The following is a 13493-nucleotide window of genomic DNA, read 5'->3' on the forward strand; positions in this document are numbered from 1 at the left end:
TTTCCCTTTAGGTACTTCAAAAATCCATTTGAAATAAACAGGAACTTTGCATGGAAAATATTAGGGACATGCTTTAAGTTTTTTTTGAGAGTAAAACTACATTTTAATAACTGAAAGGTTAATGAGCTTATTAACTACAGGTCTATTATCTCCTCATTAATCATATTTCCATGTTGCAAAACCTGCACAAGGGTGGGACCGGATGAAAGACAGCACTAATCTTTTTCATTATAAAACCATTGTTTCTTTGTGTTCTGTTCCTAACTAGAAATTGTGAGAATCAGTGAGTCAGGAATTGGAAAGCCTTATAAAGCAAACATGCACTATATAAAGGTGAAGCAAGTGTGTGGCAGACTACAAAGAAGACTTTTCTAAAGGCAAGTGAAAATGAGAATGGAGAACATCCTACTTCTCCTGTTATTATGCGTAGCACTTTCTTGTGCTTTTCCTGCAGATACAAGGCAGAATAAAGAAGAAGGCATGCAGCTTATCCAGGTGAGAAAAGCTCTGGGGAGATCCAATGCAGTCTGGAACTAGTACATAGTAGCCGAGGAGCTAGTTCTGCAAATTGTAAAATGAATAACGTGATTGAGCATTTCTCAAAATAGAGTGGGCTGCATTCTGTACCATGATGACAAAGGCTTCTTTAACCTTGACTCATTCTTGGTTTATTTTTTTGTAAAGACAAATTAAAACTGATGATGCATTCACTTGTGTGTTGATTTTACAAATAATTAAACACCTGAGTCACTCTACGTTTGATTTTTAGTTCGGGTGGAAATGTGGTTATCTATGTGACTTCTGGTATTATAAGACATAACTCTTCACAAAATAAGGATATTATTTTGTCTGCATTATTACTGTCAAAAATGTGGGAAAATGGGACACTGCTGCTGAAATTTTGTGTTCAGTCATCTATTTCAAACAGCTTCTGTACTGTCTGCTCTAAAGGACTCTGAGCATGTGATAAGTGGAGTGTATATTAGAAGAAAATAATAAATTTATTAGACAAGTGCTAATTTTGAAAGTATTCTGAGTAAATTGTGAAATATTTATAGTGATAATATGATGCAAAAAAACCCCCTATCATTAAGAGAAAAATATTCATATAGGCTTTAACAAACTCTATTACCTGTGCTTCCATGGAACAGAAAAAAAAAGTAGCAAATGTACATGCCTGAAGTGGTGTTAGTATAACTTTTTATGAGCTTCAAAAGCAAACACCATTGACTGTCCTAAAATGCTTTTTTTTAATTTTTTTAAATTAAAAGTACTTGGAAAACTATTATGGCTTTAAGAAAGATGGAGAATCTTTCATTTGGAAAAGTAATAGTCAAATGACCCAGAAAATAAAAGAAATGCAGAAATTCTTTGGGCTGGAGGTGACGGGAAAACTGGATCCTGGCACTTTGGACCTGGTACAGAAGCGTCGCTGTGGATTCCCTGATGTAGCCAGGTTCTCCACCTTCGCAGGAGATCCAAAATGGGCAAAACAAGTTCTGACTTACAGGTAATTATAACGGAATTCTTAATGTAAAGACAGTGTGTTACACAGCATAAGTTGCAAGAACACAGCTATTTTTCTAATATTTTAAAGGATATTAAACTACACACCAGACCTCCATCCAGCAGAAGTCAATGCAGCAATCAAGAAAGCGTTAAGTGTTTGGAGTCATGTGACCCCACTGAAATTCATCAGGAAGGACAGAGGTGATGCAGACATAATGATCTCCTTTGCAGCCAGAGGTAAAACTCTACATTACTGTTATGAGTTATTCCCAAGTTACTGCCTATACGGAGCAGTTGACCTGAAATGCTAATGATTTCTTCTCATAGAGAGCATGTGCAAAGTTCAGTGTCAGGTTGAACAAGCCAACAGAAAATCACAGTTCCTACTCAAGGTGTTATGGCTATAATTCTTCAAAGTCTTTAGGGGAGGATATAGAGGCAGATGAAAAGAAGGAGGGGGAAAATAAATGTAACAAGCTGCCTGTAGTTCGCTGGACCTATATCTAGTACATGATGCCCAATGTGTGCATAAATCACAAGAGGCTTAGGGCTTGTGGGATACACCCAGGCTCAAAGCATTATGGAGTGGGTAGCTCTAGATACATCCCTGGGATTAGTCATGTGTTTTGTGTGAGCTAAATAAGTTCCAGACAGACTCAAGGCTTATATTTTTGGCATTGCCCTCAGGGTAGACTTACCAGCAGCCTTCCCTCTTTAATTAACAGTCATGTACAGATGCACTCTTCAAGTCAGCTCCTCTGTTCCCACCCGAACATATCCACTCATCTGGGCTATGCAGAGTATGCAGGCCACATATGACCTCTATGTCCTTAAATCCTTTTCTATAGACTATATTCAAGGGCTTACATTCTTCCCAGGATCTTGCTTCTGCCATCAACACAACAGTCAGGTTCTGATAACCACCTGAGGACTGCTGACACAGAGTTTATGAAAAATTTGCCTTCTGAACAAAAAAGGGAAATGTATTTCAACCTATATCACGTTCTCCTCTTCCCTTGAGGCAGCAGTGCGTAAATGTCCACCCATTTCTTGAGGAAACCAAGATTTCACTTGTGATGGATCAGTTAAAATTTTCCTAAGTTTTCCCTGTGGAAAATAGAGTTTTTGTAAATCTGTGTGAGAGGGGAACTTGACGGTTTACAAAATCAGCAGAACAGAGAGCTCTGTGCATGGCTGAGATCTGTTACCTCTATAACTACCAGTCAGCTGTATATGGGACTTGCTTCTCAGGTCACAATGATTTCATCCCATTTGATGGTCCAGGAGGGTCCGTTGCTCATGCCTACGCTCCTGGCAAGGACTTTGGTGGAGATGCTCACTTCGATGAGGATGAAACCTGGACCAAAAGCACAGAGGGTAGGAAATTAAGTTCTCCACTTCCTGAAGAAGGCTGTACATGAAATCAAGGGTGCAGTGTCTTTCTCCTCTCTTCCTTAAGTAATGCTTAAAAATGGGACTGATTTGAAGAAGCATCGAGTAGTTGGTTTCCATAGTTATAAAAAGCCTCTGAGGCATCTGATTTAAAAAGCTAAGGCCTCAGCTGAATTTCTGATGTGAACTAGGTGGAGAATTATTTGAGAGGCAGATGAAGGGCCTTACAGCCCCCTTCTCCCCACTCCTCCAAACTATTTGTCTCTCTCCATAGAGTTACATCACCTGCACTGGTCCAGGGTCATTCTCCCACACTAATCTCTGTAGTATCTACAAACTGCTTCTTTGTACTCTACTGTAATGTTTTTTTTTAGTTTGCTTTCTGACTAGAATTTCATCTCCAACTGAATTTCCCATAACAGCTTCACTTGATTAGGCCAGCAGTTCTGAACACTTACTTAGGCCAGCAGTTCTGAAAACTTCTGATCTACCTTCTGTCCTTCATATTTTCGGGACAAATTAAAAGACACAGCTCCCCTGTTACGTGTTTTGCTTGTTGTTTTCAGGTACGAACCTGTTTTATGTTGCTGCCCATGAGTTTGGACATTCACTGGGACTTTTCCATTCCAAAGACCCCAATGCTCTGATGTACCCAGTTTACAGGAAATTTGACCCCTCGGTATTTCGTCTTCATCAGGATGATATTAACGGCATTCAGCACCTCTACGGTAATTCACAATTATTAGTCAACCAGTGCTTATAATTTCAAGGACTTTGGCATACCTTTCAGTGACATTTTTGTGTACTGAATGCATTCCTACTTTTTATTTATTCCATAAACAACTTCTCTTAGGACCATCTTCTAACACTCACAATGACCAAAGGGAATCTACTGAGATAAAAGACTCAGCTGAGTCAAAAGATCCTACACTGCCAAACACCTGTGGCCCCAATATAACTTTTGATGCTGTTACCACTTTCCGTGGAGAAATAATGTTCTTCAAAGACAAGTAAGTCAGTTTTCTGAAAGTAAAACAGCTGGGTATTACTTTTAATTTATGCCCTGCAACAGGGAAAAATAACTTTACTCAATATCAGCCATTCTAGGTAGAAAGGCGATACAGGGAATCAGGATAAGAGGTGGGAGACAAAAACAAAGAGAGTGGTGGAGAAATGAAGAGAGATAAGTATAAGGAGGAAAATCATCTTTGAAACAGGGCATGCTCTGAATAGGATGGGGGAAGATGCCTCTACTGAAAACATGCACTCTTTTCACTTTAGACTGTAAGCAAGTACCAAGTGCTTGGCATCTGGGGGAGCTCAGCTTTGGCAAAAGGCACCACCAGCCCTAGGACCACTCAGCACCTTCATTGCTGTCCTTGCTTTAAGAGAGTTGGGAGCTTACCAGTCCTGACAGGACACGTGCTTGAAGAGCCCCTGTTGTGGTGGTTTAGTATAATAATAAAATGAAAGGATAATCGATTCAGTGCTAAATGCAGACAAACTCTCCCTCTCCAGGGCATGACAACCCAAAGATTTGAGAAGAAGGGGTAAAGGAGCTCATTCCTCTCCTTTTCAAGTGGTAGGGCCGTGTTTCCCCTGCTTCAGACCTTCCCCCAAATCAATGTTAATGTAAATTTTGACCTCAGAGTCTGGAGTTCACAAAGCCAGTAAAGTGCTATTTTGCAGAAGCTCCACATGCACATTCACCATTTATCTAAGCTAGTGTTGGTAACCCCAGGGTAGGGTTCCATTCCCAAAATCTTACCCCATACTAGCCATGTGAGTCAGGTCTCTCTAAGCTGCCTTTCTGCATAAGGGAAAACAATAACTGTTTTGACAAAACAGTTCATCTGACCTATTTTAGATGTCTGCATGAAGATGAGAGAAATGCCACCATGGAAATAACTTTCTTTCCATTGACATTACAGGGAGCTGAGGGTGACTAACTCAGAGTACATGGCTGGGTTATTGAGATAAATCCTGCCCTGGCTGCCATGATGCATTAGTGTGTGTGAATGTCTGATTTTGTTTAAAACCTGTTCTATGTTTACATAAGGCATTTTTGGCGCAAGCATCCTGCAGTCAGAACAGCCGATTTTAATTTAATATCTTCGTTCTGGCCACGACTGCCACCTGGTGTTGATGCTGCCTACGAAATGCCTGAAAAAGATGAAACTGTCATTTTTAAAGGTAAAACGTTGGTTTTTTGTTTTCCTATGTTGTCTTTCCAAGTAGCCTTGCAAGTTTGTGTCCGGCTTAAAAAACACTTAAGCTCTTTCTGTAGGATTCCATAAGCTTTAATTTAGTCCAATAAATTGATGTCTTTCAGTCACAGAGATAACAAAAAGTATTATCCAAGATAAGGAGCATATATCTTATTTTAACGTCAATACAGAAAAGTTTCCCTGCTAAAATAAATGTCATTATTTTCGGTTTTTTCCTGTAAAATTACCGATTGAATTTAAAAATGATAACACATGCTTCTTCCTAGCTTGTGGAAAATTACATAAGTATGAAGAAAGACTGAAACTTCAGTTTTCATAAAATATGATGCGAAGAACTCTTCTTGCATTTTTTTTTGGACTCTAGAACTAGTATGTAGAATGTTTTTGAGTAACCATTATTTTCTTTCTGTATTTTTCCATTAAAATATTAGCTTTCATTAAAAGAATTGTGTTACTCCCAGATGAAGATACTGATAATATGTTTTCGTCAACTTTTCTCCATAGGGAATGAATTCTGGGTTGTGAGAGGAGATACCATACTTCCTGGATACCCCCAAAAAATCTACACTCTGGGCTTTTCAAAGGATGTTACCAAAATTGATGCTGCTTTTTATAATGGAAATGAGGGGAAAACATATTACTTCATAGCAGACAAATTTTGGAGGTAATGCTTCCTTTCTAAATAGGGGTAAACATATTCACATGATCAATATCCTGTCATGATTTAGGATGGATTAGTCACATATTTTTCATAATCTCTTTCAGTGTCACAACTGGCTATGGAAAAATATCTGAAAGGGAGGTGAAACAGTGCTTTTAGCTTTCCTTTTAAGTGATTTAAGTATTTAAAAGTTATTTATTTATTTCTTTTCATTTAACTGCCTTGGGGAAAAAAGGAAGCCATCCTATGGCTCCACAAGCCAGCTCAGGAAACCAGTCAGAACCTCATTATTTATATAAAAAAAAAACAGTTTCTGTGGGGTACGAAGGAGTATCCCACCCTTTTTCCCAGTTGCCAATAGATAATTTCATAAAGGTACTTGTAAATGCCATGTACTGCAAATAATTATCTGCTGTGCATGGTTATTATTTCCTCTTTTCAATTCAATCCCTACTGCTCAGGTTTGTGTTGCAGGACATACATTTTTAACAACTGAAGGAGATGCTCCTCTAACAGAAGCAGTAGATAACCTGAACTTTTGCAGATGAATGACACAACTTTTCTCTTTCCTGCCACCATAATGTCCAAGTCATTCTACATAGATCATCCTGGAATAATCGTTCAGCCACATATTTGTAGTTTAAGCAGAAGATCAGACTTCCATATTTTAGTTCAGACTCTCATAGCTTGAAGGACTTCAGCTGAGCAGTTTGTTTCATCAATAAATATCTTACTGAGCAAAGGTATCAGAAGGAAAAGGCTTTCAGAAACCTTCTTATTACAGCATCAATAGATGAACTGCACTTTAATAAAAATGTAACAGTCTGCTATCAGTAAGTTAAGTTAAATGACTTAAAATAACTTATATCTGAAGAAAAAAAAATCAGATTTTTCCTGATAAAGTTTTCTTACTGAAAGGGAACATTAAAGCAATCTTTCTATAATCTTACAAATCTAACTCATGTTTGAGATAAGATAAACTACCTCTCCTTGAGGTGCAGTCTCTTAGAAAAAATATTTAGCAGATTTATGATGACAGTTCAAATATTAGGTATTCTTACATATATCTTGAGCTGATGTAAACAGAAGCAATTCTTCCAGTGCAGCTAGTAGAGTAATAATTATTTATGGCACATCATGTCTATCTATCTCAACGCTACCTAAATGACATGGAAAGTCTCCAACGTACTCACTGACCTGTTGGTAGGTAGAAGGTAATGAGGTGAGATTAATTAATCATGAGTTATTTGCAGTTTTCATGGACACCAGGTTGTTTATACTTTTTCTCAGTTATGGTAAAAGAAGTCAATCTATGGACAGGAAGCCCAAACTAATAAGAGATGCATTTCCAGGAATTAATGGGAAGATCGATGCTGTTTTTCAATATGAAAGTGAGTAACTCTTCTTAATAAAATCTCTATGAAATGCTCAAGGTCATAGGTCTGAGAGTGCTTGGACAGAGAGAGACACTTCTAAACGCTGCTCATGGCCCTCAGGATGACCAATAGGCTCCGAAAAAGTCAAATATCATTCCCATGCTTCACTTTAACCCCTTGGAAAATAATCATTCTACAACTTTGGTGACAGCTTTACAGCTGAAAAGGCCAGCTCTAAGGGACAGATTGATATATCTGTATTTGTGTTGACATGCACCTCACACTATGACTAGCACCACTCAAAACAGTGACATCTCAACAACATCAGGTCTACCTGCTGTGAGCAAGGCTATCACAACCTGGCCCTCTGACATAAAATGGCACTGCTTTGAGAATAATAATTGGCAGTAACTTCTCCTGCATGAGGGAGAATGTTACTTAGAAAGGGAGATCCTGGAACAGACTCAAGGGTACGCCCACACTGCCAAATGGCACATCTTCCCAGTTGTCTCCTGACTCCTCATCTCGTGACCATCAAAACCCATGTAAGTTAATTGCTTCCCTGTAAATCTATCAGCTTCCTCCAAAATGTGTCTTACACTTGGTGCTGTGGATCCTTAACTGCAGTCATCACTCCTGGAGGGCAGTGTGGATGAGGCTGCCCCAGGCTGGATCGCTCCTGCATAAAGTGCACTTATATGCACTTTAAAGGACTTCCCCGGGCTTATGGCAAAGACAGGAGAAACTTTTTTTAGCAGGGCCTGTTGTGATAGGACAAGGGGTAATGGTTTTAAAATAAAAGGAAACAGATTAAGACTGGATATAAGGGGAAAAAATTTTACACTGAGGGTGGTGGAACACTGGCACAGGTTGCCCAGAGAGGCGGCAGATGCCCCATCCCTGGAAACATTCAAGGCCAGGTTGGACGGGGCTCTGAGCTACCTGATCTGGTTGGAGATGTCCCTGCTCCTTGCAGGGAGGTTGGGCTGGATGACCTTTGAAGGTCCCTTCTGACCCAAACTATTCTATGATTCTATAATTCTGTGCACGGTATCTGGTGACACTCCAGCAAGCTTGTACCCACTCGCACCTTGCGGCGCTCAGTGCCACGCTCCACCCTGTGCAATACCTACCTGCAGGTGACTGGAAATACGCCCTTCCGGAGGGTTTCAACACAGTCGTTGCGTAACAGCAGATATTGTAAAATGCAGAAACACAAAGGATAGGTTTTTTTGTAGGGTCACCTCACGGGATTCATTAAGCGTATTATGCAGTGTGCATGGCTGGTTTGCTATGGAAGGTGTCCCCATGCAGCTGTGCACCATTTTGCAGCGGTTGTACCTGGGAGCAGGTGCTGTTGGCAGTTTAAGTGTATCCAAAGTGTTTATGAGCTCTTTCCGGATGTTGTTAAGGCATACTAATCTTTGCACCCGCAATATCATAACTAATCTTTTTTTTTTTCCCTAGGCTTCTTTTATTTCTTCTGTGGAAGAAAGCAATTTGAGTTTGACCCCAATAAGAAGAGAGTTACACGCCTCCTAAAGACAAACTTCTGGTTTCCGTGTTAAGAAAATGAAATCTGTAATGGTGTTGGAAAGCATGTAGTGTTATTGCACTAGAAACACTTTTTCTTTTATAAATATATGGATTGAATAGGTACTTCAGCATTGGTCAGCAAACCTCAGCTCCCGCACAATCTGTGTTTCTGTAAATAACAGAACAGTGATTAACATACTGATGTGTATATATAGGTAGGTAATTAACACCAGGATTGCTGTCTTACCAAAGAACAATGCAGTTTTTACTTTTGATACAAAATTGTGTTTTGTTTTATTTTTTCCACCATCATCTTTTCACTTTTCATGCTGTACATCACCCTACACAGAGCCCCACCAGCCAGGAGTCCCTGAGAAAGAGCATTTCTGTTCCTAGAGCTGGAATTGCTTTCAACCAGCTCCAGATCTTTCAAAGTTAAGCAAGCAGGCTAATCAAAGCTACCACTCATAATTACAGAGGGACAGACAGGAGCTCTGGAGAGCAATCCCTCCCAGCCTGAGGTGGGTGCTAGGGATGGAAGTGCTCCTTTTCATTGCTGACTGGAAAGGTAGCCTGTTTGAGCAGTTGTTTTGGATACCTGACGGCTAAACTTAGGTGTGATGAATCCTACTATACGATATTTATTGATATATATGTGATTAAAGCTAGTCGCTGCAAACACAGGAGCAGAGGGGCACACTGGCATGTAGGGGACCCCTGGTCACCCTCGATCTGCCTCTGTTCCTCTCCAGCTGTCCCAGGGGAGCCTCCATGGGCTGGGTGACACCCATTACCATGTGTCAACGGGAGAGGGTCCCCATCACCTGACAGACTGAGGGGTCACTGCCATGGGGACAGGGATCCGTACGCAGGGGAAGAGTATTTGGGGATTTTATGAAACTTATTGTGTCATGTTTAGAGGGGACTGGGGGAATGTGTAACATTTGTTACAAGGTAATTAAGTAAAAGACCAAAGGCGGGGAAATGGAAGGATCAAGCAAGCTTGGAGACGAACAGGTTTCAGAAAACAGAGGCATGAGAGGATAAAGGGAGCTAGTTGCATGCAAACAGCCTGTAGGTCAGTGTGCTTCTTTGGCCGTGCCCTGCACATTTGGTCAAACCAGAAGACTGATTTGCTGAAGCTCCTGTGCGTCAGTTTGTGCCCATTTACCTCTAGTCAAGACAAGGCAACTGTGTTGTATTTATACATCCAATTGTATTGTATGAATGCAATGAGATATTTCAACACACTTTATGGAACCCTTTTTCTGATACATTTTTTAAACCCCTACTAGCAGGACTACTCAAATGGGGCACTCCAGTGTGGATCTAGACACCGAGCAAATTTTATCTGAATTCTATCAAGGTCCAAAACATATTATAGCACTCTCAGTCTTGCAAGACCAATAGTGCTGCCACACCCTGCTGTGGAGGTGGCAAACAAGACTTTGTTGACCAGGCAGAACTAGAGTCAGAATGATTGGTTTTAATTACAGCACTGCCAGAAAAGGAAATGAGTAGCTCTGATTGGTGTCTGATATTGCCAAAGTCAGGGAAGAAGGTTCAAGTCTCCTAACTTGAATGTTTCTATTTAATTTAGTAGGAAATATTTCACTACCCCATATTAGTTCCTTGTTATTCACCCCATGTTGTTCTTGTTTTGTGATTCTGGTTTTCCTTCACATTTCTAGTATGGCTTTTTGTGTGGTCTCACAACTGCAAGACTTAATCAGTCCATGGTCTCAGCTGTGACAGTAAAAGCCAAAAAGATGCATGAACGCTTTGGCTCACGCTTGATAGTTTTTTAGTTCCTTAAGGAAGTTTCTAACTGCCTCAGAGTTTGGATTGTTTTCTTCAGTTCTCTCTTCTGCTGATCCTCTCTGCATTACCTGTGCCCTTCATAGGACTGACATCGGGGTTAACTGCACTAGATCATGTTATTTTAAATGGGATAATCTCTTCTGACTCTGGTCTTTCAAACTTTTTTTTTTAAATGTTCTCTTTCAGATGGGCTTATAGTTCTCAGAGTAAAACTGGCTTATGCTAGGCCTTTTATGATTGTTTTGTAGTTTTCTGGCTCCTAAATACTTATATGACTAGTTCTTCTTTGGTTTCAATGATTTATTATTAGTTGGGATTCTTCCCTTCCTTATTTCACTAACTGCACACGCAGATGGTTGTAATAATTGTTGAATACGAAGTTTTGGATCTGTAGCAGAAGTAGAGCTTAACTGACTCTAGTAGTATCTGTCTTAATATAATTTAGCTTATTATAATGTTGCATGTCAGTGTCTTTTTTTGCTTCAAAACTCTTATTTTGAAATCTCTGGTACTACTGACAAGTCAGCCTCATCATTAGAGTGACAGCAGGCTTTTGAATTGAAGGTCATTGACCTATGTTTGATATCCTGTGGTCTTCTGAGATACAGTTTGAGACCTGGACTCTGAGTTGATATATTCATTGCCTGCGGTACACTAAGTCCAGGCATTTCAGTTATGGTCTTCTCAGTCTTCTAAACACACCAGATTTTTCCGTGCTATAGCAAATTTCTAGCTTGTTTACATGGAAAATTGAGTGAAGACAAAAGTATCCTCACAAGGAATAGGCTTATCATGTGGATCTTTTTCTCTAGAATTCAGATCACAAAAATGATGTTTTTTTCTTAAATGTTTTATTTATAATAGTGTAATTTGCTGCAGCTTTCACCATCTTGTCTTGGAGGACATTTTGCCTACATCTGAACATGTTTATTTGTGTTTTGTTCACCAAGGACTCTGTAGTGCATCCATCAGACACAATCCAGGAGGTGCAACGTGGAAGACCCAACGCTGTCTACCCCAGGAAAAACTAGTTTGATTTCTGTGTTCTTTATCTTAACATCTATCGCTTTTCTTGGTTTCACACACTCACCCTGCCTGGAAGGGACAAATGCCCTTTGATATTTTTCCTAGTATGATTACATATGTATTATCACAATAGGTAGGGATGTGGTAGTGAACCAAAAACCTATTGTGTAATGATTTGGACACCCAGAACTAAAAGACCGCAGAGAGTTTACCACCTAAGTAAAACAGACAAAGGTAACAGATATGTCCTGACAGAAAAGGACAAAATTAAAATGAGACTATTTAACTACTGTTTGCAAGAGTTTGTTCCTAGTAAAAGGTTGACGTGGATTTAAGAAAATGTGGGGGTTAAAAAGCCCTTTTTGGTGATAGAAGCTGCAGATTTATGGGTTCAGAAGTGCTGAAGGCAACTCAGGACTTCAAAGATGCATCTTTCAGCTGCCATTGGTATTCCAGAGGAAAGAGTTAAAATCTGCCAAGGTGCAGACTTTGTTTCCAGATGATTCCCCGGCAGCCTCTGAACTGCCATCTGGCTGGTCTCCAGCCAGCCCGCTTGTGTTTGCTCTCTGTCAGCAATACAACCGCCTTTGCAGGTTCACAAGCGGTAGCAGACTCATGGGATGTCTTGGCATTCGTGCCATGCATCCAGCTTGGGGTCTGTGAGCCTGTAGCAATTCCAGCACATTCCAAATGGTCCAGAGCCCTGGGTCATATGCAGATTTATTTTGCTGCTCACTGCAGAGACATTGATCTCTTCTTACTGTCTCTTTCAAGGCAAGCTTTACATCTGCACATCTTGTGTGACATCCACCAGATTTAGAGGCAAAGGACTTCAAGCTGGTAAGGCTGGCTCTACAAGGCATCCCAAGGCCTGTCTGCTGTCAGGGAAGTCATGGTCAGGACACAACAGAGCAGGTTCCCATCCCAGGCAACAGCTCAGCTGCAGGGATGAAGAATGTGATTTGGTTTTCCTGTGTGTTCAGGAAACAGGTGCTTGGCATGGAAAGTGGCACTCCTTCCCTTCTCCTTTTACTGAAATCATTGATGATGCCATGTCTGAGACTGCAAGCCAACAAGGTGTAACTCAGACACTGCCCCCGTCTGTGACTTGTCATGTTGAATTTCTCTTCTACAATAGAATAATTAGGACTGATTCAGCACCTGACATCCTGAGCCCTATCGCGGTGGCCTTTGGACTTCAGGATAGTTTGAACTATACCATCATGCTCCTAGCACTGCCCAGCCTACCTCCCTGGTTCTTAAACAGAGTGACTGATCATTCTCTTGGAGCAGAATCAACAGCATTTCTACAAAAGAAATGTTTAACATTGGGTGACGTTAAGCCATGAGCTTGTGCAAACTTTAAGATACCTGACTTGGAGGGTTGCCTTTGGCTTTTTCAACTCAGTATTAAAATGTACTTGGCTTATTAAGAGAAAATTTGTAATTAATTCTCTAACTTCATGTGAATATCTGGCAACCAGCGGACTATTGCTACACAGTGAAATTATTTATCTTTCACACTTCAGTCTTTGCAAGAAAAGTTACATCCTCCAAGGAACACAGCTTGTTTCAGGATAACATACTGGGTTTCCAGAACGGCTTTTATTTTGTTTCTCCAAAAATAGACTGGAAACACATTAAGAGATTAGGATATGCATAAGAGCACAGATGGACATAAATACTTGCTGCAACGATGACTGTATTTTGTAGTGCCACCTTCTACTGGGAAAGCAATTGCAAACATCATCATGACAAATTATAACAGTAAACAATTCTTAGAATAATGAAGTAGCATTTTTAATTTTTGTAATATTAAAATCACAGAATTGCCAATCAAAGTTCCCTTTTCTACAGTAATTCTGTAGCGAGACACTTTGATTTAGGGAAACCCCACTATGATTCACACGGTGAATTTATATTTTGATTATTTAGTCAGGGATG

The 13493-nt window shown here is 40.1% G+C and overlaps 1 protein-coding gene across 1 annotated transcript; it reads left to right on the plus strand.

The window, feature by feature from the left end:
• Positions 1-387: 387 nt before the first annotated feature.
• Positions 388-8734, plus strand: LOC104474600 (stromelysin-1). The gene is made up of 10 exons (XM_010127047.2): positions 388-495; positions 1272-1510; positions 1598-1746; positions 2761-2886; positions 3468-3629; positions 3755-3911; positions 4961-5094; positions 5634-5793; positions 7081-7181; positions 8634-8734. The coding sequence occupies exons 1-10, from the start codon at positions 388-390 to the stop codon at positions 8732-8734; spliced, it is 1437 nt and encodes a 478-aa protein (XP_010125349.2).
• Positions 8735-13493: the final 4759 nt, after the last annotated feature.

The sequence above is a fragment of the Chlamydotis macqueenii genome, chromosome 1, assembly GCF_036417535.1.
Source record: "Chlamydotis macqueenii isolate bChlMac1 chromosome 1, bChlMac1.mat, whole genome shotgun sequence".
Lineage (NCBI taxonomy): Eukaryota > Metazoa > Chordata > Aves > Otidiformes > Otididae > Chlamydotis > Chlamydotis macqueenii.